The sequence below is a fragment of the Diabrotica undecimpunctata genome, chromosome 6 (genome assembly GCF_040954645.1).
Source record: "Diabrotica undecimpunctata isolate CICGRU chromosome 6, icDiaUnde3, whole genome shotgun sequence".
NCBI lineage: Eukaryota > Metazoa > Arthropoda > Insecta > Coleoptera > Chrysomelidae > Diabrotica > Diabrotica undecimpunctata.
In genome coordinates this window covers 95,042,315-95,069,674 of record NC_092808.1, presented here as the reverse complement: position 1 = coordinate 95,069,674, position 27,360 = coordinate 95,042,315, and the positions used below count along the sequence as shown (strand labels likewise).

Below are 27,360 nucleotides of genomic sequence, written 5' to 3'. Positions count from 1 at the left end.
AAATAGAAAATGTGTATTTTTTTACTAATATTTTTACTAACTAACACAACGATATATATTTAAATTTCCGCAAGTTTGTACTATTTTTCGAAGCACTTTTTCATTTGCCAAGTAACTTATCCACCAGCAGTTTATTCTTTTTAAGTGCCATATTAATAGATATCTCATTTTATATTGACTCATCCTTTCAGGAACATAAACAACAATGGCAGAACTATTTAATCACATCAAAAATAGAAAATGTGTATTTTTTGACTAATATTTTTACTAACTAACACAACGATATATATTTAAATTTCCGCAAGTTTGTACTATTTTTCGAAACACTTTTTCATTTTTAATAAGGCGGAAAATTCGTGCCGAAAAAAGTACTGATGAAGTCTACCGCTATTTTGCCAAGAAAAATACAATCGTTCCACTTGCTTTAAAAAATATATTAACATAAAAATTTAACCATAAAGTCTTTCTCCAGGATGAACTTGCATATATGCAGTTAAATTAAATTTAAGGTAAAACATTTGAAACAAATTTCACACTTTAATATCTTTTCTTGTATGTACTTTCAAAGTAATATGAGAAAACTGCTTTAAACAGATTTCACATTTGTAATCTTTTTTCTTTAGAATGCACTCTCAAATGTGTTTTCAAAGCACCCGCTTGTCTAAACTGTTTAAAACAAATTTCACATGTGTAAGGTTTTTCCCCAGTGTGCACTCTGAAATGTTTTTTCAAATCACTTCCTTCGCTAAATTGCTTAAAACAAATTTCACACTTGTAAGGTTTTTCCCCAGTATGCACTATCAGATGTCTTTTCAAATCACTTGCTGTAGTAAACTGCTTAAAACATATTTCACACTTGAAAGGTTTTTCCCCAGTATGCACTTTCAAATGTTTTTTCAAATTACTTGCTGCTGCAAACTGCTTCAAACAAATTGCACACTTGTAAGGTTTTTCTCCAGTATGCACTCTCAAATGTTTTTTCAAATTACTTGCTCCTCTAAACAGCTTAAAACAAATTTCACATGTGTACGGTTTTTCCCCGGTGTGCACTCTCAAATGTTTTTTCAAATTACTTGCTCCTCTAAACTGATTAAAACAAATTTCACATGTGTAAGGTTTTTCCCCAGAGTGCACTCTCAAATGTGTTTTCAAATTACCTGAGTGAATAAACTGCTTAAAACAAATTTCGCACTTGTAATGTCTTTGTCCAGTCGCAACTTTCATGTTTTGATTTAATGTTTTTTCTTCAGCTTGTGGACTCATAGAATTGCCTTCGTAACATGAAGTTCTAATTAGTGTCTCCATAATTTCCATTTTGTTTTCCTCTTGGAGATAGTCTAAAATACAAACTAATTATAATATAATTATTTGAGAATCAATGCAAAAACAAAGAAATGCAATAAACAAATTAAAGCATAATAAAATTTGAGACAGATAAAGTGTAGTAAATGATATAAATATATTTTTGAAGCCCGTATTTTTGTCTTTTATATGCGTAATAGTATTTTAATGCGTACTTCAATGCATTCAATATAAGCAAATTAACACGAAAAAAAAACAATAATATTTATTTATTTGCCGGGAAACCACCATTACAGTATACAGGGTGTTTCTTAGAGAAAGTAACATAAGTTAACTGTAAAAAGGGGACACTTAGGCAATCTCAAAAGTATCATACTTAATAGGTCTTACTTCATTAATAACATAGATATTGGGTGTTTTATCTATTTTGCCAACTTCTTATTTGGCTCATAAATTTTTAACTACGCTATATATTTTCTTTATATTTGGCACGCGAATATTTAAGGTGTCCAATCGATTAATTTATTTATAATTATGAGAAATCCAGGTCCGGATTAAAAAATATTCGAAAAATATTCCGACTCAAAAACAGCACCCTGTATATTAGATTTTTTAAAATGGATTAAAAATTATACTAAAAAACTAAATTTAGAGGTACCCTTAAAATTTTCGGCAAAATGTTTTTTCTGGAAAATTTTGAATTTGAATTCTAAAATTATGTGAATTGCGCTCGAAGCTCGAAGTAAAAAAAAATTATTGCGACTTAATTTTAATTAATACCATTATTTAATCTATATTGTTAACATTTCATTGTTTTTTTTTATTATGTGCGTCAAATAATTCATAACAAATATTTATTTGAAGATGAATATAATAATAAAGAGTCCATAAAAAATATATAATTTTAATCAACGAAGTTTCTTAAAGATTAAAAAAAACAGCGAACATTTTCAGAAAAATAACTATTATCAAAACTACAGTTATTGTTTAAAATGACCACCATCTTTTTCAAGGCAAGGTCGTACTTTTCTTGTAATATGTCCGACTGACTTCCTAATCTCATCTGGATTATTTTTCATTTCTTGAAAAATCTTGAATCCGTTCAAGAACTTCTTCCCTATTATATATATTTCATCGTTCTTGTTCACCCAAACATACTAAGCGATGGGATTAAAATCATATGATCGTGAAGGCCAGACATGAGGACCATCTCTGTCAATCTGTCTATTGAGAAAATTGTAGGATAAAAATTTCTAACTATGCACCTGTAATATGGTAAAGCACCATATGCTTGAAATGTTGAAATTATATTCCACTTGTATTGATACTTTCTTGATTTAGCAGGACTGGTAAAATATTTTCTAAAAAATCTAAATACACTTCACCGGTTAAGGTGAGAAGTAAAATATATGGTCCTATTAATTTGTTATCCAATATGCCACACCATACATTAACAGAAAATTTATGCTGCGAGTGACTTTGCCTTGTGGCAAATGGATTTTGCTCTGCCCAAACGAGTGTGTTCCTGAGATTGTATACCCCATCTCTCGAGAATTTTGCTTCATCCGTGAATAAACATCTGTTTACAATCACTGGATTTAGGGTGATCCACCTACTAAAATCAATTTAGAGTATTTTAATTCCAGTAAGGATGGAGATAATTCTTTATAAGTCTTTGCCAGACAGTGGTATGCGAATTTTCAGAGCATGACTAATTTGTCGGGTGTTCACATTTGGATTATTCGTAATTAAATTAAGAAGATTATTTTTTATATTAACGTTTTCTTTCATTATAAACGGGTTAAGTAAATGGGACACAAAAAGCTAATCTTGTTAATCAATGTCTGCAGTTGATCGATACAGAAACAGGGGCTCACGTAATATCATTAACATTTGACGGGTAACAGCAAATGTTGCAATGACGCATATTCTGGGATGCAGCATGCAATTAGCCAATATAAAACCTTTTTTTCAATACAAGATAAAAAATATTTCATATTTTACGACCCTTGTCATATGGATAAATTAATTAGGAACACTTTTGGAGATAAACGTCATACAATAATCGATGAAGATGAAAATTCTATAAATTGGAATTATATAGAATATTTTCAAGAGTTACAAAAACAAGAGGGTTTACATTTGCCTAATAAATTTCGTAAAAATCACGCTGTTTGTAGCATTTGTAAATTCCTTGGTATATATTGAAATCCCCTCGTATATTTATTAGAACACCGAAGAATATCTTCAATGTATTTCATTTCCTATCGGTATGTGTAAAAAAAACCGAAATAATATTTCGATCCCTTTTGCGTCGCCAAGTAATAGAAACACGTTTTTAAAAGTTTAAGTATAACAGATGTGTATTTCCTTTTTATCCCTTTGATCGAAACCGCTTTAAGATATTTTTCAAGGCAAACATGAATAAACTAGCCACGACAGAAAGAACAATGTTAGGTATACGACTGTCAGATAAAAAGAGGAACGACTAGGTAAGATCCAAAACAAAAGTCGAGGACATAGCAACAAAAATTGCCAAACTTAAATGGAGCTTCGCGGGCCACACTGCTAGACAAAAAGACCAACGTTGGAATACTACAATACAACATTGGAGACCTTACGAAAGTAAACGACCAAGAGGAAGAGCACAGATGAGATGGGTTGATGATATTAAAAGAATAGCCGGAACAAATTGGAAATATGTTGCTCAGGATAGAGACCGATGGAAGGAGTTGGGAGAGGCCTATGTCCAAACATGGATGACAGAAGGCTAAGAAGAAGATTTAAATAATTACTTATATAGCAAGTTTTGTAGCCCGAAAATTGTAAAGCACAATAAAATGTATAGATTGTGTAGATGCATTGTCTGGAAACAAATTAAATTATTTAAACTCATTAATTACAAAAAAAAATCAAGGAGGATTAACATATCTGTCCAAAGATGTGATTGCAATTTATAAAACCTCGGAACATTTTTTACGAATAAACGAGCAAAATTTGGGAAAACCCAATTTTATCTCTATTCTCTAATGAATAAAATCAAGCTCAACTGCGTTCAATTTGAACAATATTTTTGCAATCTACAAGAACATATTTTAGAGTGTGCAATCATATATATTTTTTTATTGGAGCAATAGTGAATAAATATTTAAACATAAGATTACATTTTATAACAATACAATGCTTGGTTCCAATCAGAAAACAATGTTAAAAAGCTTAATATAGATAATCAGCGACTAAATGGAATAATTATCGTAATGGAAAAAAGATTAGCACAACTTGAAAATACCCAACAATATATAGGGCCAACAGTAAATGCTGACAGAACAAAAGACGACAAAAAATCAAACAAAACTGAATACTGGACTGATGAAGAGAAGTTAGCAAATGAAACAGAGTGGATAAGAAAAGAGAAAAGGAATACCAAAAAGCGCAAAATGGATACTTTATTATCCCCTCCCTCCCCAGAGCAAACAACCACCGAAAAACAAATTAAAAAGCCAAAACTGCCACCACTAGTCGTAGTAGGTTTCAAGAATGCTGCTGACTTAAGTAAAACTCTAGTCGATGCTGGTGTTAACTTCACTATGAGAGTCATAAATAGTGAAGTGATAAAGATTAATACACCCGACAGCGATCACTCCGGGGACTAATAAAGTGTTTAAATACGAGTAATTTTTGGTATCACACATATGAAAACAAACAAGAAAGACCAATCAGAGTCATTGTTGAAAAAATACATCATACCTTTCAGCCACAGGATATAGTAAAAGATCTACAAAGAAGAAGATACAAAGCTATTCAAGCTGACAAGAAATTGAAATGGGGAACTAAAAATCCTCCTGACGTTCAGACAGGATGAAGATATAAACAGTTTTTGGAATAACGGATATACTAGGCATGAGAGTTGAGATCCAGCCATTAAAGAGATCAAGACTGATACTGCAGTGCAAAAGATGCCAGGCCTATGGTCATACATGGAAATATTGTAACAAGGAACCAGGATGTGTTAAATGCATCGGTAAGCACCTAACAAAAGATTGTAAGAAACCACCAGAAGACAAACCAAAATGCATCCATTGTGGCGAAAGTCATACTGCAAATTACCGCGGATGTTATGTAGCCAAAAAAATACAAAAGCTGAGAAATCAGAGGACAAGTAAAGAAAGTGCTCCAAAACCCCCACAAAGGGGTAATGTGAAGGAAAAACTAAAAATGCAAGCTGTCACTGAAAATAAAAAGTATAGTGATGTAGTAAACAATACAAAACATTAAGAAGTAGAAACTTCTTTAGTAGAAATTAACCGCATTAAGAAGTAGAAACCGACAATACATTAAAAATGATATTAGAAAAGCTTATTAAGGTAGAGGGCACAATAACTCAAATACAAGTAAGAGTGACCAGATTGGAACATAGCGCTAAAGGTGCTATACCGAAAATTAGAAATGGCTAAGCAATTACGGATCATGGAACGGAATGCTAATGGACTGCTATCACATCAAAATGAGCTACAAGCAGTCCTAGACATAGAAGAAGTTGACTTGTGTCTCATATATATCCAAAACACATTTCACTAAACAATCTTTCATAAAATTTAGAGGATACAAGACATACCACACTATACATCCTGACAATACAGCTAAAGGAGGCAGCGCAATAATAAAAAATAATATTCAGCATTATGAGGAGCTAAAATATGAAACTGAACACATACAAGCAACCACAGTATGTGTCAGCTCAAAACTAATTGCGAAATTACTATAAGTTCAATTTATAGCCCCCCTAAGCATTCCAACATAACAGTATGAAGAATATCTGAAGAGTATGGGAAAAAGATATATCATTGGAGGTGACTTTAATGCAAAGCACACTCAATGGGGATCAAGATTGACAACACCAAAAGGGAACGAGTTGCTGGCAGCCATGAAAGAACAGAAGTGTGAACCAATATCAACGGGTAGACCGACGCATTGGCCAAGTGATCAGAACAAGATACCGGACTTAATTTTTGTCATTATTAAAAATATCTCAACCAATTATGTAGATATTAATGATTGTTGGGATATGAACTCAGACCATTCACCCATAATGCTCACATTGAGTGACACGATTATTAGAAAGGAGTGTAATCCAATATTAACCAACAAATTAACAGACTGGGAAAGTTTTAAATCAACCCTTGAAGAAAAAATTGAATTATCTGTACAATTAAAAACATCTGAACAACTAGATGAGGAAGTAGAGTTGTTTGTTCGAAATATACAAAAATCAGCATGGGAAAACACTCCGATTCAAGTATCAAAAGTAAAAGGAAACAACTATCCGAAGGAAATTAAAAAGTTAATTAAAGAGAAAAGAAAACTAAGAAGGAGGTGGCAACAAACCAGAGCTCCTCAAGAAAAAACGAATCTGAACAACGCAACTCAAAAGCTTAAAAGAGAGATTCAAAATATAAAAAATGAATCAATGAGTTCTTTCCTGAGAGAATCCTAAAAAGACCAGTAATCCATTCTCCACCCATTAAACTGGAAGATGATAGTTAGGCCAGGAGCAATAAGCAAACGGCAGAGAGGTTTGCCACATATTTAGAAAATACATTCAAACCACATGAAGACCAAATTAATGATCAAATTTGGATAGAGCCTAATCAGATAGAAGAGACAATCAGACCAACATGCCCAAAAGAAATAGCTGATGAAATAAAAGAAAACATAAATCTGAAGAAAGCCCCAGGATATGATCTAATTACTGGAGAATTACTAAAAAACCTACCTCGCAAAGCCATAGTAAAATTGACCAACCTAATTAATGCTGCTTTTAGATTAAGATATGTCCCAAATTTATGGAAAATAGCTGAGGTAATAATGATACCAAAACCAGGGAAATCACCAACAGAAGTCTCTTCTTACAGGCCAATATCGCTATTACCAGTAATGTCAAAGCTGTTCGAGAAACTCTTGCTAAAAAGAATGAAACCGATAAGAAGAGAAAAAACTGATTCCAAACCACCAATTTGGCTTCAGAAATAAACACTCTAATATTGATCAAGTACATAGAACTACTAACATAATTGAGAAATCTTTAGAGGAAAAAAAGTCTACTCTACAATATTTTTAGACGTAGCTAAGGCATTCGATAAAGTATGGCATGAAGGTTTACTGTATAAACTGAAATCATTTATGCCTAAACAATATTCAGAAATTCTACAGTCATACATATCTGATAGATACTTCAGAATCAAACAAGAAGACGTTTACACAGATTTAAAAGAAATTAAAGAAGGAGTCCCTCAATGAAGTGTATTAGGTCTGGTCCTCTACCTGTTATACACATGTGACATACCTGAACTAGAAAATGATGCTATAGCCACCTTTGCAGATGATACTGCCATTCTAGCAGTAGGTGATACTAGTGAATAAGCAGCAGAAAAATTACAGTTGTCAATAGATAAAATCCATAAGTTGACAAAAAAATGGAAAATCAAACTAAACGAATCTAAATCAATTCACGTTAATTTTACAAACAAAAAAATCCAAAAGATTCCAATTAGAATAAATGATGCCCAAATACCGCACGCATCTACTGCAAAATACTTGGGTATCACACTTGATGCAAAGCTTCGTTGGAAAGCCCATATCAAAAAGAAAAGGGAGGAACTAGGTATCCGTTACAAGAAAATGTATTGGCTGATGGGAAGAAATTCAGTTTTGTCCACACATAACAAACAACTGATATACAAGCAAATACTGAGACCAGTATGGATGTATGGCTGCCAACTCTGGGGCTGTGCTAATAAAAGTAATATCCAGATCATCCAGAGATTCCAGAATAAAGTACTAAGGAACATCGTTGATGCTCCTTGGTACATCAGAAATGTCGACCTCCACAAGGACCTTGAGATGGAAGATATAAATAAAATTATCAAGAAGATGGCAGGTAGTCACGAACAACGGCTCCATACACACGTAAACATCGAGGTCATCCAGCTCCTCGATAATACTGGGTTAGAAAGAAGAATCAAACGAACAAAACCTTTTGAGTTAGTGTAAAGTGTAATTAGTGTAAAAGCAGAGCATAGTGCTGTGTTGTGAATTTGCATGTTAGGTATTAGTGCATAGCTGTTAAATAAAATAAGAAGACGCCATAGGGTAAGCTCTTAGAATGCATCCTTTAGCAAATTAAGACAGATAAAAATTAATAATTGGTCAGCTTTGACCAGATTCCAATGGCATAAACAGAGTAGGTGTTTAATATAAAAAAAAAATTATAACAAAAAAACAAAATGAATTTGATAATGTCATTCGAAATAAATGTAACAAATTATTACTGTTTAGTGGACAATAATTGATTGAATCTGTCATTTGTTTAAATCTTCTGTGTACATCTTGCATAATGTTATGTAAAATTAATAAAAATAGAAAATTAAACTAAAATTATAATTACTATTATTAGGAATTTAATTATGTAGTTATATATTGTTCTTATTGGCCTAGGTGATACGCCCCTGGCACACGTGTTTGGTGACCACTCGGCTTCACTTTTGTTATCGTTGGGGTCACTCCTTTCATGCCTTTGAGGAGTAAAATTTCCTACTCTAAGGTTTTGTGTATAATCTTTGCTGGCGCTAAAAAATGACAATGAAAGATTCTTCTATAATATATGCGTCTATATTCTTTGCTAAAATTGTGAACGCTGCTAACAAACTAGTAATTTTTCTGTTAAAAATAACTAAGACTAAATGGTTTGTAACCTAGCGTAACCAAACCTAACCTAACCAAAACTAAATTAAACCTGTTATCAAAGCATTATGTAAAAAGTAGTTTGGAATTAAATGTTAAAATATTGTTACGTAAAAATATGAGTCATAGTTTTAACCTGTAAACATGTTTTTATTCTAATATGTTTTAGAATTTACGAGAGACTTCGATTTACCTGAGCGACCTTCCAGAACCGATGCGAGGGAAATCCAGTTTGCCTTTACCGTTTCGCCATCGAAGGTTTTAGAGTTTTCGAGATAACGGCACTGGTATATAATAACGGAACTTTATTTGGAAGGGACAGTTAATTCTCAAGACCCGCGCTCGCGAATTTGTTACGTACGGATATATATAAATTATTGTCAGATAAGTTAATATAAATAAATAAATAAATTAAATCCGTAAGTGTTATAAATATTGAACCTTTTAATAAATTCACAACAAATGGTGTCAGAGTGGGATCGAACATAAATTAGACTTATAATAATAATACAAGTGAATATAAAATAAATTGTGAAAATGGCTACGATTTATGAGCTGACAGTGACTAATTTAAGAAGACATCTTGAAGACAGAGAATTAGCTTCTACCGGAAGAAAGGCTGAGTTAGTCCAACGACTAAAGAACGCTTTGCTAGAAGAAGGACTAGATCCAGAGACTTATATATTTGAAGACAAACATGATGCTGTCCTCTCGTCGATTTCGAAAGTTTCTGGTGATGTAGCCAAAGTTTCTGGTGACATCGCATCATTGGAGAACAAAGTTTCTGACGATATTTCGAAAGTTTCTTCTGATGTAGCCAAAGTTTCTGGTGACATCGCATCATTGGAGAACAAAGTTTCTGACGATATTTCGAAAGTTTCTTCTGATGTAGCCAAAGTTTCCGGCGACATCGCTTCGTTGGAAGACAAAGTTTCTAACGAGATTTCTTCGCTGGAAAGCAAAGTCTCTGCTAACATCTCTTCGGAAATCTCTAAAGTCACTTCTGAGATGTCTGCCCTGGACGATAGAATATCTTCGTTAAAAAACCAAGTTGCTGCCGATATGTTGGCCTTCGAAGAAAAGATATGGAAAGAGATGGAAAAGAAGATGGAGGAAACCGGGACAGCAGAGAGAGGAAACAATCCAATTACAGTGGAGACAAAAGAAGACGAGACGAAATGTAAGTTGGAAACACGACCGAAATTTGAAGGAAGTGGAGGTTCTGTCCATGTGAAAGTCCCAACTTTCGACGGAAAATCATCATGGAACAACTACATGAAACAGTTCGAATCAGCTGCAAGAGCAAATGGATGGTCTGAAAAAGAAAAGGCTGTAAACCTGACTATCGCTCTTCGAGGAGATGCCTTAGATGTGCTTCAGACCATAGCCGTAGAGGAGACCGATGATTTCGAACAACTGAAGAAGAGCTTAAATATGCGATATGGCCACGAACATTTGGAGCATGTATATCAGTCACAGCTTAAAAATCGTAGACAGAAGAAAGATGAGGCTCTTCAAGAATATGAGGTAGATATTGCCAGATTAGTACGATATGCTTATCCAACAGCTCCCGAAGACATGATGGAAAAATTGGCCGTTCAAACGTTTATTGATGGTCTTCGTGATCATGAAATGCAGAGAACACTGCGATTAGCTCGTCACAAAACGCTGGTTGATGTCTTATCCGCCGCCCTCGAATACGAGTCAGCTACGCAGGCCTCTGGCGGGTACAGTAAAGTTAGAACTGTAAAAGAGGAAGGAGATGAAGATAAACTTGACCAGCTCGTTAATATGATAAAAAGCATGACATACAAGAAAACGAAGACCATCAGATGCTGGAATTGTGGCGAAATAGGACACGTACGAAGCTCCTGTAAGCACCCTAGGTACGACGCAAGTCAAGAAACTCACCATCAGGAAAACTAGAACGGGTCAGCCTTAAGGGGGCAGCTTCGACCCAGAACTTTTCCAAAGACCCTCTCATACTAATAGCTTCTTTGAAATGTCGGGAAGATAGTGTATATGTAGATGGAGACATAAATGGTAAAAAGCATACGTTGTTGGTGGATACCGGAGCGACCAGAACCAATATACGCCCGACAGTTATAAACAGCCGAAAGAAACTGCTACCAACGAGGTTGCGACTTCGGACCGCTACAGGTGAAAATGCCAACATTCATGGAGAAATCCAGGTACAATTGGGAGTTGGAGCAGAAAAGTTCGTCCATACTGTTATAGTTGCTGACATCGAAGAGGATGTTATATTAGGAATGGACGTAATGAATATGCATGGATTCCAATTGGATTTTAAGAATAAGGTAATCAAGGTTGGCAACGAGGAGGTATTTCTTCATCCACATAATGACAACACCGTGCAAGCAGCCATTACAGAAGATACAGTCGTGCCTGCGAGAAGCGAAACGATCATAGGAGCGCGACTACAGGGAATTGTAGACGAAGGGACACCTGTTATGATGGAGCCTTGGAACCACGACGATGAGGTTGGCCGTGGAATCATAATTGGAAAGGGATTGGTGACTTCGGCTAAAGAAATTCCTGTGAGACTTATCAATGTCAACGACTACCCAGTGACCATCAAGAAAGAGACAAAGGTAGGAACTTGTGTACCTGTGACATCCATAATCCGTCAGGCGACAACATCTGATAATTCCAACGACAAATTCGACCAAATGGTTGCAGTTGCAGGACAGTCTCTAAATCAGATGGAGAAGGAAATTAAGGGAATTTCTTCGGCAGTATCGTGATATTTTCGTACCGAAAGGAGGAAAGACGGGAAGAACTACCGTTGTCAAGCATAAAATTGATACTGGTAATGCTAAGCCAATTCGTCAAACAGCTCGACGATTACCACAGGCGAAAAGAGAGGAAGCTGAAACGATTGTTAAGGAAATAAAGAAAGACGGGGTGATAGAACCTTCTACGAGCCCATGGGTCTCTCCGGTGGTCCTGGTTAAGAAGAAAGACGGAACGACAAGGTTCTGTGTGGATTACCGTTTGCTGAACAACGTTACCAAGAAAGATAGTTATCCTCTGCCTCGGATCGATGACACATTGGACACATTGGCTGGAAGTAAATTGTTTTCTACTTTGGATTTGAAATCTGGATATTGGCAGGTAGAAATGGACCCAGTAGATAAAGAAAAGACGGCCTTCACCACAGGATCTGGATTGTGGCAATTCAACGTTATGCCATTTGGACTCTGTAATGCTCCTGCGACATTTGAGAGGCTCATGGAAAATGTGTTGAGAGGGTTATCTTGGAAAACATGCCTGGTTTATTTGGATGACATAATCGTCTTGGGGGAGACATTCGAAGAACATCTGAAGAATTTAGAAAACGTTTTTAATCGACTTAAAGCTGCCCAATTGATGTTAAACCCCAAGAAGTGCCAGCTATTTCAAGGTAAAGTCAATTATCTGGGTCATATAGTCAGTAAAGAAGGAGTGGCTGTGGATAAGGGAAAAATCGATTCCATTAAGGAATGGCCAAAACCAACTGACAAACATCAAGTGAGAAGTTTTCTTGAACTATGTACTTACTACCGGAGGTTTATTAAGAAGTTTGCAGATATCGCTAAGCCATTAACGCGACTTACGGAGGAAGCAAGAGATTACCGCTGGGATACAGACTGCCAAAATGCCTTTGAGACCTTGAAGAAGCATTTAATAACAGCACCAATTTTAGGGTATCCACTGCCAGAAGGAGAGTTCATCTTAGATACAGATGCAAGTAATGTGGGAATTGGAGGAGTGCTGTCTCAGATTCAAGGAGGACAGGAACGAGTCCTCGGATATTTTAGTAAAGTTCTTTCAAAACCTGAGCAGAATTATTGCGTCACGAGAAGAGAACTTCTGGCAGTAGTGAAATCAGTAGAGCACTTCTATCAATACCTCTATGGAAGGAAGTTTTTAATCCGAACCGACCATGCCGCCCTTAAGTGGTTGATGCAGTTTAAGAATCCAGAGGGTCAGATAGCCAGGTGGATCGAACGACTCCAAGAATACGATTTTAAGATTGAGCACCGAGCCGGAGTTAGCCACAGAAACGCTGATTCTCTTTCCAGACGGCCATGCCCAGCAGAGTGTCCCCACTGCAACAAAACGGAATCCAAGGAAGCAGCAGTGCTAAGAACGACGATTGTCAACGACGACTGGACGCCTACTAAGATAAGGGAAGAACAAGAGAGAGATCCAGTTATACAGAAAATCCGAAAATGGAAAGAGGAAAACCGTCGACCACCTTGGCAGGAAATATCAAACCTATGCTCAGTAGTTAAGACGTATTGGGCCCAGTGGGACTCATTTATCATCGAAGATGGCTTGCTCAAACGAGTCCTGGAAAATGATGACGGTTCAGAGAAAAGAAGACAGTTGGCGATCCCAAAGAGCAGAATAGCCGAAGTACTTCGTCAGTTACACGATAGTCCATCGGGAGGGCATTTTGGTGTAAGGAAAACCCTTCAGCGAATTCGGGAACGGTTTTATTGGATGAACAGTTCCGACGACGTAAAAGACTGGTGTAAGAAATGTACTATTTGTGCTACGAGTAACGGGCCTCATCGGAAAAGGAGAGCTCCTATGAGACAATATAATGTTGGAAGCCCGTTTGAAAGAATAGCTTTGGACATTGCAGGGCCATTTCCAGAAAGTGAAAATGGGGGCAAGTACATGTTGGTAGTAATGGATTACTTCACTAAGTGGGTCGAGATTTACGCACTTCCAGACCAGAAGGCCGCCACCGTTGCAGATAAGTTGATCCAAGAATATATCAGCCGATTTGGAGTGCCTTTGGAGATCCATAGTGACCAAGGCAGGAACTTCGAAAGTGATCTGTTCCAAGGAATATGTGATAGACTAGGCATGAAGAAAACAAGAACTACCGCGTATCATCCGCAATCGGATGGTATGGTAAAACGAATGAATAGGACAGTTGGCAAGTATTTGACAAAGATGGTGTCCGATCATCAGCGAGACTGGGACCAATACCTTCCGTTCTTCACAATGGCCTACAGATCTGCTGTTAACGAATCAACGGGCCAGACACCAGCCAGAGTCCTATTCGGACGCGAAATGCGACTACCTTGTGATCTAGAATTTGGGTGTCGACCTGGAGAAGATGTAGCAGGTGAAGATTATGTGATCGAATTACGAAGAAGAATGGACGATGTACATGAGTTGGTCCGTTCCCACCTTCAGATCGCTAGCGACCGAATGAAGAAACGGTACGATACACAAGCCGAAAAGGGTTGCTTTAAGAAGAACGACAAAGTATGGCTGTATAATCCCAAGAAGCGAAAAGGTTGTTCTCCCAAATTGCAGCAGTTTTGGGAAGGTCCATACCTCATCATGGAGAAGATCAACGATGTCATCTACCGAATAAGCAAGATTCCGAGGGGAAAGCCGATGATAGTACACCATAACCGGTTGGCATCTTTCGAAGGTGACCACGACGTAGATGAAGAAGTGGAAGTAAACCAAGTCGAAGATGTGTCTGACCTCACGTTTGAGGAATTCATGGGTGCCTATGGAGGTACCGGTAAAGCGAGACATGGTGTTACCACTGAAGAAAAGCAAGATCTACTCGCGCTCCCCGATGACTACTCGCTGGCCCTTACCATCCCGGCCAGTATCAAAGACGCACCAGGGTTGGCATCCGTCTTTCGAAGGAAGTTTGGTCGAGTTGAAGAACTTCAATGCCAAGTGCCAGCTCCCGGTAAAACCTTGAAACTCCAAGATGCATCACGTTACCTTTTCTACCTGGTAACAAAAGACACTGCCCGTGACCAACCTACCTACCGAGATGTATGGGAAGCCTTACTTCAATTGAGAGGGCACGTACTAGAGTCCGACGTGCAAAAGTTAGCCATGCCAAAGTTGGAGTGCCGCCAATTAGATTGGAGGGTTATCCGAAATATGGTGGAGGAGATCTTTAAAGACACCGAAGTCCAGGTGTTAGTCTGTTGCAATCCGCATAGTTACTGGTGCGGAGATAAAACCGTCCCTTGTCATTTTTATACAACTGGAAGTTGTAAAAGAGGGTCCAGTTGCCGATACCAGCATACCGTTCCAGTTCTAGTCCCGACAAGGTTCCAGGAGGAACCATCTTTTGAGAGGGGGGCAATGTTACGTAAAAATATGAGTCATAGTTTTAACCTGTAAACATGTTTTTATTCTAATATGTTTTAGAATTTACGAGAGACTTCGATTTACCTGAGCGACCTTCCAGAACCGATGCGAGGGAAATCCAGTTTGCCTTTACCGTTTCGCCATCGAAGGTTTTAGAGTTTTCGAGATAACGGCACTGGTATATAATAACGGAACTTTATTTGGAAGGGACAGTTAATTCTCAAGACCCGCGCTCGCGAATTTGTTACGTACGGATATATATAAATTATTGTCAGATAAGTTAATATAAATAAAGAAATAAATTAAATCCGTAAGTGTTATAAATATTGAACGTTTTAATAAATTCACAACAATATTTAATTAAAAATCTTTAAATAACATATTTTGTATAACTATGGCAACGATGAATAGAGTTACACAACTTGACCATATAAAACCAGAGAACTACGAAGACAGAGAAGCGACACAACCGTTCTAAGACGTGTACCATTTTTGTATACGCATGCCCGATTCTGGTTGTTTACCTGTCATCAACACGTGCTTATTCTTTAACTCTGGTTGTTTTACGATACTCCGTAGGCGTCTGTGGTAAATACTCGACTCAACAAGTGCATTTGACCATTTATATAATTTATTTATTGTTAAAAGTTTATAGTTATAGTTAAAATATATAAGTTAAATATACTTATAAGTTTATAGTTAAAAGTTTAATTTATATTTAAAATGTTTGGTTATGTTTGTGCGTTTCGCGGATGTTCATCTGTGACAGGAAAAGGAGTAAGTTTATTTAGATTTCTTAAGAATAATAACAGGTAATTACTATTAATTTGTAATTATTATTAGTTATTACATAATAGTATTAGTTTGACTTTCGAACAGTAAGCCGACGCCGACGTGTCCGTCCGAGCTCTCGTTAAGTGGAGCAATAAAAAAATAAACTTTGGTCTGCCAAGGGATAGTTCAAAATGAAAACATTAAATTTAGTGTCAGTTCTATTTCGTTTATTGAAAGACGCAATTCTCCGAAGGCTCAAGTCAAAAGATCAACAGATGGTGGCCGGGTGTCAGCGCGCTCGAAGACAAAAATTGTTGAAAACATAATTAGACCGATAATTGGGAAAATCTTAAAATTACAACAGAAAAAGACTTAAAAATTGTAAAAACATGGTTGCAAATAAACAAACTTATATTAAATTATGAAAAAACTAAATACTCATCTACTTTTTGCTATATACAAAAGTTGTCTGCCAATTTTTAATTCGTTAAATATAAATAACAAAGATCAAATATATGGATCGGAGTACATAAAATATTTAGGAGTTTTAAATGGGAATTACAAATAAAAAATATTAAAACTTTATTTGTTGTATATCTCAATATTTAGTGACAATTTTGTGACTTAATCAGGAGAAAACTGTAAATTTATTAAGATGAGATATTGACAAAAGTTAAATATTTCATTACTTCCAATATACTTAGAATATACTAATACTTTTATAGTTGTAAGTAATGAAGTATTATTTATAAATACAGCAAAAGTTCTTTCTTTAAAATTTGTTCTGTTAAAAATTTGTAGTGCCAAAGTGTGGATAGAAGCTTGCAGACGAGAAGATTTATTATTCAAAATGGATTCACTTTATAATAATTATAGGATTTGTGAACTGCATTTTGAAGGTAATGTTACTGTAAAAATAAGGAAATAAAAGAAAAACATTAGTGCATGATGCAGTACCTTCAATATTTCCATATAATACGACAAACACAATTGACCACGATGAAGATATCGAAGAACCACCAAAAAATGGAGTCATGGACGTTGAAAAAGATTGATACCAAAAAATTAAAGGCATTTGAACTGTGGATGTATCGCAGAATCCTGAGAATATCACGGACCGAGAGAGTCACAAATGTCGAGGTCTTGAGAAGAATGAATAAAGAAAAGGAAGTCATATTTACGATCAAAAAACGAAAACTGCAATACTTGGGACACATTACAAGAGGCGAAAGATATGAACTGCTTCGAATAATTATGCAATCTACGGGAATGGTATAGCTGTAGCAGCAACGAATTGTTTCGGTCAGCAGTTTCGAAAATACGTATAGCCCTGATGATCGCCAACCTTCGGAACGAAGATGGCACTTGAAGAAGAAGTTAAAAAATCATATTTTTCGAAAATATTTTATGCTGATATATTTTCATGCTAAGGTTTTTTTAGAGAATATCATTGTTTCTGGATCCACCCCACAATTAAAAGAAGCAGACAAATTAATTTCAAATGCTGAATGTTTACCTGCTGTTATTCAAGGTAGGTACATATATAATTTGACCTAATTGGAGTGGAAGTTAGATTGAGTTCAATTTAGTTACAAGAGGTTGTAATACCAGACAATAATTTATTGATTAATACACTCATAAGACATAAGACAAATACAAACTAATGCATGTTTAGTGCCGATTTCGCGGGAAAGCGCACACTTCCCAAAATGAACGATACCTGTAACTGCCGCTTGTTTTAAATGTCTCATTTGTGCTTCGACTTTCTGTTCAAACGCAACGAACAAACGTTTATTATTGCCACCATTAGTGTTTATTAGTGCCATTATTAGTGTTTATTATTGTTTATTTTTTGCCAAAAATGCCTTGACTATTGTTGAAACGGCACGCATTGTTGCGTTTGTGGAAGGCGGTCACACTCAACGGCAAGTCGCAAGAACTTTTGGCGTAAGCCTTTCTTCGGTTCAACGAGTGCTTCAACGCTTTCAGTAAGAGGGTTTGCTATCCAGACGACCTGGCTCTGGACGAAGAAGAATGACCCCGATACGAGATGACCGTTTTCTTGTGTTTCAGGCTTTACGAAACCGTACCTCAACTGCGATTATGCATCGAAATCGTCTACAGGAAGTACGAAATCGCAATGTTAGCGCTGCAAAAGTCAGGAGAAGACTTCGTTCTTTTGGACTATCATCTCGGGTAACGGCTACAGGACCGCCACTTCGCCTGGCGCATCGAGTTGCACGATAAGCTTTTGCTCGACAATACGCGCATTGGGGAATTACCGATTGAAGCAAAGAGTTATTCTCAGATGAATCCCATTTCGGACTAACTAGATCCGATGGATGTGTAAGAGTTTGGAGAAGAACCGGTGAATGATTTTCACAAGCTTGCATTGCTCCAAGAATACCATTTGGTGGAGGCTCGGTCATGGCTTGGGCAGGTGTATCTTCCGACTTCCGCACAGAATTACCCTTCATCGAAAATGGGTCCTTAACGGCCCGAAGGGACATTACGGAGATTCTGGAAGAACAAGTTATGCATACCATGACAAGGCTTGGAGAAAACACACGGTTTTTATGCAGAACAACGCTCGAACGCACGTTGCCACGATCAGTATGCAATACTTGGACGAGGTTGGAATTACGAGGTTACCCTGACCAGCTAGGTCTCCGGACCTGAATCCTATCGAACATATCTGGGACGATTTGAAAAAACGTATTCAACCTCTAACATCTCCCCCTAACACCGGGCAGGAGCTTAAGGATCTGTTAGTGAGAGAGTGGAATAACATACCACAACATGTAATCGAAAGAAAAATTGAGAGTATGCCCCGTCGTATGCAAGAGGTCATTAGAGCAAGTGGAGGCAATACACGATATTATTTATTGAAATTTCACTGACATTTTACCACGTTCTGTATTTTCCATTTTTTTCGTATGAATGTTTTATCAACAATTTGGTTTGTTTTCTGCGTTTTCAATAATAATAGAGGCAAAAATATTCCAGAAACTTGAAATTTTCAAGGTGACCCGGATTTTATGATCGCGAGTGTATATATATATATATATATATATATATATATATATATATATATATATATATATATAAATACCCGGTATTTTTAGGCGCCTCGCCCTTCCGGTAGGAATCTATGGAGGAGTATCACTGAGCCGCAAGCCCTTATCTCTTGCCGTACTGCTCCACCATAGGCCTATCAGACACCAGCATATTCTAGTCTAAGCCGCAGATTCATTTAGAATTTTAAACTGCTGCGTTAGCCTTTTTCTTTCTGTACACCGAGCTGGGGATCGAACCACTGAACCACTCGCAGTGAACCGGCCGCCCAGCCCGCTTGGCTATCTGACCGACATTTATTTATTAATCTTGATAGTAAATATCATTACAATATTTTACAATTACTTTTTGGTAATAACCTCCCAACTGTAATGGATTCAATAATGCGTATATTTCACAACCGATAAAAAATAAACGGTCGTTAAATTAATGTATGTTTTAGGACCAAGTACGAGTAAATACTTCTTGTCACCTACAGCTGCCACACAGACAGAGAGTAATTTAAGCAACAGATCACCGCGAAAACAAAAACTAAGATTAAAAATAAGACGTTTGCGAAGAAATGGTAAGATGTTTGTGAAACAAAAGCAAAATACTCCTCTTCGAGATTTTATTAAAATGTGTGACAAATTTTTGGATAAACCTTTAGCAGAAATTGTAGCTCAAAAAGGAAAAAAAACCAACGTCTCGGAGATTCAGTCAAGATATGAAGCAGTTTGCCTTGACATTGTATTTTTTAAGTCCAAGGGCTTATAAGTACATTAGCAGTTTATTAGCCCTTCCAACAAAAAAAGTCTACAGAGAATTACGTAAATAATCTCGTGTAAGCCAGGTTTAGACAATGATGAAATATTTAAAGCCCTTCAACTGAAAACTAAAATAATGCTAGACCAGGATAAGCATTGCCTACTCTGTCTCGATGAGATGGCCATAAAATTCAAATCTTTATTTTGACCTGGGTCATGATGAAATAGTCGGATATAAAGACACCGGGTATGCAAAAGGGTATTCTTATGTTTGATTCCAATACAAATTTGCAATTATGCGAACGTCTCTGTAATCCAAACCAATGTTTCTTAGAACTTCGATTAATATAGAGTACTTAATACGATCAAATGCCTTTCGGAAGTCAATAAAAATAAAAAAAATCATGAGCGTATAACAGTACGCCCAACGAAAATATGTAATCCACCATTTTGTTGGCGGAAATTTTGGATTTTCTATAATGAATTCTTTTCTACTAGTCAAGCCCTTTCATTTGATACTCATATTGAAGTAGTTGTGAAAAAATATGTAATCCGCTATTTTGTAGCGGAGGCCATCTTGGATATACAATGATACTGAATGTATGTAGTGTATGTATAGTCGGTTCGCTAATCTCAGACACAACTATCTAGTAATTTCAGTAATTATTTTTTTGCGAAAGTTAGTTATATTTTAACAGACTAGAAGTGGATGACAATTACTATAGTTACAACCAAGCACATATGCTCATAGCCAATATTAAGAGTAAACAAACATAAATCTTACTCCAATCAATAATTATTTATTTACACCATAATATAATTACACAACAGACAACGGAAGATTTGATCAATTATTTAAAGGTAAATGCTCCAAATATACATTTTTACTGCAAGAAGTTAAAGATTACGGAGTACCAAGCAAGCTTTAAAGTTTCATATCCATTGGATTATAAAAATGAAGTCTTCAATCCCAGCATCTGACCTGAAGATTCAATGGTTCGTCGTTTTGACTTCAAGAACAAGAATTGTACTAACCGCAGTTAGCAAGAAAACCAGAAATAATTGTTACAAATCCGACTTGGGCAAACTAGATACTACAAATAATTTTAAAGGCAATACCAATCAACTAAAAATCGTATGTATTAACTCTGAATCTATCGTAAACAAAATAAATTGTATCTAATTATTACTAAAAACTAAAAGTCTGGATTTACTATGTATATCCGAATCATGGTGTAATGACAATAATATAAATTCTTTTTATCTTCCTAATGTCGTAACCTCTCTTATGATCGTAATGATCCGTAATACTATTTTGATTATTTTTTAGGTTATTACATTTTTATATTTATAGAAATATACTCGTACAATACTTCTTGGTTTTTTATTCATTTACTCCGATATTCGACTTTAAAGGAAAAATGTAATTTCGATAGGTTTCCAAGACATTAACAATCGATTTCAACATAAAGTTTCTTGTTGTCGATCACAAACATTTGTCACCCAAAGAGAATTGGAACTTTCAGAGTTTGTGAAATTTCCGTGTCAGTTACAATGGCTTTGTTATTTTTCGATTATATTACAAAAGATAATTTATTAGGAAATTCCACGACGAACAAATTATATCTTGTATCAACACAAGCCAAAAAGAATCGGTGTATTATTGGACTATCAATGCCAACATTAGGATAAACAAAAAAGTATTTTGATCTATGGTTCCATCAATACGATTTTCACCATTACTTTGCGTTGTGCGATGTATTTGCAACCTTTTGTAAAACAAAAATAATTACACCATTAAGAATGTCAACAAGGCCCGGCCCTGCATGTAACTATTTTTTCAGTGCAATATTTCATATTTATTTAAAGTCAACATAAATGCTCAATTTTATTTAAGAATTTATATTGTGTGATATGCCCACTGACTATTAGTTTTCTGGTTGTTAACTGTCATTGGCGGCTTGGCCACGAAACTTCAAAGGAGTGTCGCTCTGATAAAACTGTTGTGGTTAGTGTCATTTTTTGTTGTTTCATGGTATATAATGGCGGTGGCTTTTAAAAATAAGTCATTTTAAATGAAAATTACATAAAAAAACGTTTTAGACAATAAAAATCATTATACAATCATCAGTAAACGCAGCAGAATTAATTTACATAAATTACATATCCGTCGACATCGTACCCTCTTACTACACTAGTACCGCTAGATTTTTAGCTGGTAAAAAGTTATAAACAATTATACTATATACTTAAATATGGGATGACTTAAATTCTTAAATATGTTGGGTTTACTGAAATATATTGTTACTAACCTTTTTCAGTGTTTTGGTTTTCTTCAAATGGTTTAAGCTCATTTTCATATTGTTCTATTTCAGTATTTATGGGATATTCCTTTAAGTCTAAATAATCGTATGTGTAACATGTACTTTGCCTATTGGATTCTTCCTGAATTTCACATTTAAAGTCATCCAAAAGAGCATCATCCAGGTCATTATACTCTAGTTCTACTTTACATGTTTCTTCGCTAATTTCATGTTTTACTTCCATTTGATTTCATATATTTCAATGATACTTCTACGCCCAAAAAATGAAATTAAATTACTATAAAAATTCTGCAAGGATAAAAAGAATAAGCATCAACACATCAACAGAGAACTACACAACACACAACACAGAAGCGTCCAGAAGCGATACTCCTTTGAAGTTTCGTGGCGAAACCGCCAATGACAGTTAATAACCAGAAAACTAATAGTCAGTGGGCATATCACACAATATAAATTCTTAAATAGGTAAAATTGAGAATTTATGTTGACTTTCAATAAATATGAAATATTGCACTGAAAAAATAGTTACTATAGTGTAATTATTTTTGATTTACAAAAGGTTGCAAATACATCGCACAACGCAAAGCAATAGTGAAAATCGTATTGATGGAACCATTGATGAAAATACTTTTTTGTTTATCCTGATGTAGGCATTGATAGACCAATAATACAATGATTCTTTTTGACTTGAGTTGATACAAGATATAATTTGTTCGTCGTGGAATTTCCTAATAAATTATCTTTCGTAATATAATCGAAAAATAACAAAGCCATTGTAACTGCCACGGAGATTTCACAAACTCTGAAAGTTCCAATTCTCTTTGGGTGACAAAATGTTTGTGATCGACAACAAGAAACTTTATGTTGATGTCTTGGAAACCTATCAAAATTACATTTTTCCTTTAAAGTCGAATATCGGAGTAAACGAATAAAAAACCAAGAAGTATTGTACGAGTATATTTCTATAAATATAAAAATGTAATAACCTAAAAAATAATCAAAAAAAAATCATTACAAGAAAGCATTAGGAAGATAAAAAGAATTTATATTATTGTCATTATACCATGATTCGGATATACATAGTAAATCCAGACTTTTAGTTTTAAGTAATCTTTCAATACAATTTATTTTTTTACAATAGATTCAGAGTTAATACATACGATTTTTAGTTGATTGGTATTGCCTTTAAAATTATTTGTAGTATCTAGTTTGCCCAAGTCGGATTTGTAACAATTATTTCTGGTTTTGTTGTTAACTGCGGTTAGTACAATTTTTGTACTTGAAGTCAAAACGACGAACCATTGAACCTTCAGGCCAGATGCTGGGATTGAGGATTTTATTTTTATAATCCAATGGATATGAAACTTTAAAAGCTTGTTTGGTACTCCGTAATCTTTAACTTCTTGCAGTAAAAATCTATATTTGAAGCATTTACCTTTAAATAATTGGTCAAATCTTCCGTTGTCTGTTGTGTAATTATATTATGGTGTAAATAAATAATTATTGATTGGAGTAAGATTAATGTTTGTTTACTCTTAATATTAGCTATGAGCATATGTGCTTGGTTGTAACTATAGTAATTGTCATCCACTTCTAGTCTGTTAAAATGTAACTAACTTTCTCAAAAAAATTACTGAAATTACTAGATAGTTGTGACTGAGATTAGCGAACCGACTATACATTCAGTATCATTGTATATCCAAGATAGACGCACAAAATAGCGGATTACATATTTTTTCACAACTACTTCAATATGGGTATCAAATGAAAGGGCTTGACTAGTAGAAAAGAGTTCATTATAGAAAATCCAAAATGGCCGCCAACAAAATAGTAGATTACATATTTTCGTTGGGCGTACTGTTGTACGCCCATGATTTTTTTAATTTTTATTGACTTCCGAAAGGCATTTGATCGTATTAAGTATCCTATATTGATCGAAGTTCTAAGAAACATTGATTTGGATGGCAGAGACGTTCGCATAATTGCAAATTTGTATTGGAATCAAACATAAGTTTTAGCAGACGGTTTCGAATCACATCGCCATTTACTCCGCAAGAATGTTCAGAAATGCAACTGCTTTCCAACAAAAAAAAACGCAACAGGTTGTTTCCAGGCTGAATAAAGACCTTTGATCATGATCACTAAAACATTTTTATATAAAGAATACCCTTTTGCATCCACAGTGTCTTCATATCCAACTACACACAACGCAAAAGTCTAAGGATATTTTAATAATTTGACAATAGCAATGACAGAAATTTCATGACCATATAAATTTGCTTGTACTATAATTGTTAATACATACACTCAGTTCTTATCAAAAAAAAATTGTAAAACTGATAGCAATACGTGTTTTAGAATGTTTTTTATAAGGGACAAAAAAATCGACATTTTTATGTTTTGTTTATTTTTAATTTTAGTCACTTTATACCATTCTTGCTTAATAGGTGAGTTACAGATATTGCCTTTTTACCATGCAACAACAACATTTAACGTTGGACGAGATGAATAGAGCCGTGGGCCTCCTTCAAGCTGGTATGCGAAAAACTCAAGTTGCTGACCAGTTGGGTGTCTCCCAAAGCGTCGTAAGTCGTTTGTGGCGTCGGTTTAGAGACACTGGGAGTCCAGCCGAGCAACATCCAGGACGTGGTCGCTCTACAACCGACGCTCAAGACCGATATTTAATTTTAAATGCCAGAAGGCAGCCAACAATCACAGCACCCGAGATGGTTAATGAATTACAGCTTGCACATAATGTAACAATTAGCGGCAGTACTGTGAGGAATCGTCTCCAAGAAGCCAATCTTCGTAGTTGGCGACCACTGAGATGTCCATCTCTATCTAGAGGCAATCGCGCTGCAAGATTAACCTGGTGTCAAGAGTTTCAGAATTGGACTGACAATGAGTGGGCCACAGTTTTGTTTAGTGACGAGTCTAGATATGGATTTCATCCAGATTCTCGTCGGACAAGAGTTTGGAGACGACCCGGAGATGGAGAACGATTACGACATCTTCAAGAAGTGTATGCATACAGAGATGGTACATTAATGGTATGGGGCGGAATCATGATTGGCGGAAGAACTGACCTCGTTTTCCCACGTGGCTTTCTCATAAGTCAGCAATATTTGGACACTATTCTTGAACCTGTTGTGCGCCCGTTTGCTGCAGCTGTTGGAGAAAATTTTTACTTTATTCATGATAATGCTCGACCACATGTTGCGCATATTGTAACAAACTGGTTGGATAACGAGGGTATTGATGTATTGCCGTGGCCAGCACAATCACCGGACTTGAATCCCATTGAGCATGTATGGGACATGCTACAATGAAGAATTACTCCACATATGGGCAATATCTACAATGAGTTTCAATTAAAAGAGCTTCTGAGAGAACAATGGACACAACTACCTCAAGCAGACATTAACAATGTGATTCGGAGCATGAACAGTAGATGTATAGCTGTGATAAACCAACGTGGTGGCCATACTTTATTTTAAGTTTATATTTTTTTGTATTTTTGACATTTTATGGTGGTATGTGAAACATGGGTGATTTTTAATATATTTTTTTTGCTCCAATTTTCTGTTTTTTTTTGCAATTTATGGTTTTTGACATATTAAACAACAATTTAAACTACAAATTTTGTATTATTTTTTTAAAGTTGATTACAGATAAACAAAATACGTCTATTTATAAAAATATCCCTAGACTTTTGCGTTGTGTGTATCATCATGACCCAGGTCAAAATATAGACTTGATTTTATGGCCATCTCATCGAGGCAGAGTAGGCAATGCTTATCCTGGTCTGGCATTATTTTGGTTTTCAGTTGAAGGGCTTTAAATATTTCATCATTGTCTAAACCTGTCTTACACGAGATTATTTGCGTAATTCTCTGTAGACTTTTTTTGTTGGAAGGGCTAATAAACTGCTAATATACTTATAAGCTCTTGGACTTAAAAAATACAATGTCAAGGCAAACTGCTTCATATCTTGACTGAATTTCCGGGACGTTGGTTTTTTTCCTTTTTGAGCTACAATTTCTGCTAAAGGTTTATCGAAAAATTTGTCACACATTTTAATAAAATCTCGAATAGGAGTATTTTGCTTTTGTTTCACAAACAGCTTCTTACTATTTCTTCGCAAACATCTTATTTTTAATCTTAGTTTTTGTTTTCGCGGTGATCTGTTGCTTAAATTACTCTCTGTCTGTGTGGCAGCTGTAGGTGACAATAAGTATTTACTCGTACTTGGTCCTAAAACATACATTAATTTAACGACCGTTTATTCTTTACCGGTTGTGAAATATACGCATTATTGAATCCATTACAGTTGGGAGGTTATTACCAAAAAGTAATTGTAAAATATTGTAATGATTTTTACTATCAAGATTAATCAATAAATTATTGTCTGGTATTACAACCTCTTGTAACTAAGTTAAACTCAATCTAACTTCCACTTCAATTAGGTCAAATTATATATGTACCTACCTTGAATAACAGCAGGTAAACATTCAGCATTTGAAATTAATTTGTCTGTTTCTTTTAATAGTGGGGTAGATCCAGACCAATAATATTCTCTACACAAACCTAAAACAATAATCTTTTTTGGTGGTTCTTTGATATCTTCACCGTGGTCAATTGTGTTTGTCGTATTATATGGAAATATTGAAGGTACTGCGTCATGCACTAATGTTTTTTTTATTTCCTTTTACAATAACATTATCTTCAAAATGCAGTTCACAAATTCTTTAATTATTATAAAGTGAATCCATTTTGAATAATAAATCTTCTCGTCTGCAAGCTTCTATCCACACTTTGGCACTACAAATTTTAAACAAAGAACTTTTTCTGTATTTATAAATAATACTTCATTACTTACAACTATAAGAGTATTACAATTTGTTTATTTGCAACCACGTTTTTACAATTTTTAAGTCTTGTTCTGTTGTAATTTTAATATTTTCCCAATTATTGTTTCCAACAATTTTTATTTGAGCATTTTAGTAATTTCTTTGTTTCGTTTAAATCAAATATTCTCGTCTATAAAACCCTCTATATATTTTTATTTCCTGAAAATACTATATTCGTATTGTTGTCTTCGAGCGCGCTGATACCCGGCCACCATCTGTTGATTTTTTGACTTCAGCCTTCTGAGACTTGTGTCTTTCAATAAAAGAAATAGAACTGACACCAAATTTAATGTTTTCATTTTGAACTATCCCTTGGCAGACCAAAGTTTATTTCTTTATTAC

The 27,360-nt window shown here is 35.3% G+C and overlaps 1 protein-coding gene across 1 annotated transcript; it reads right to left on the bottom strand.

The window, feature by feature from the left end:
* Nucleotides 1–419: 419 nt before the first annotated feature.
* On the bottom strand, nucleotides 420–22,470 carry LOC140442728 (uncharacterized). The gene is made up of 2 exons (XM_072533709.1): nucleotides 22,097–22,470; nucleotides 420–1,337 (listed from the first exon to the last, which is right to left on the bottom strand). The coding sequence occupies exons 1-2, from the start codon at nucleotides 22,329–22,331 to the stop codon at nucleotides 598–600; spliced, it is 975 nt and encodes a 324-aa protein (XP_072389810.1). The 5' UTR covers nucleotides 22,332–22,470; the 3' UTR covers nucleotides 420–597.
* Between the last annotated feature and the right edge of the window lie 4,890 nt (nucleotides 22,471–27,360).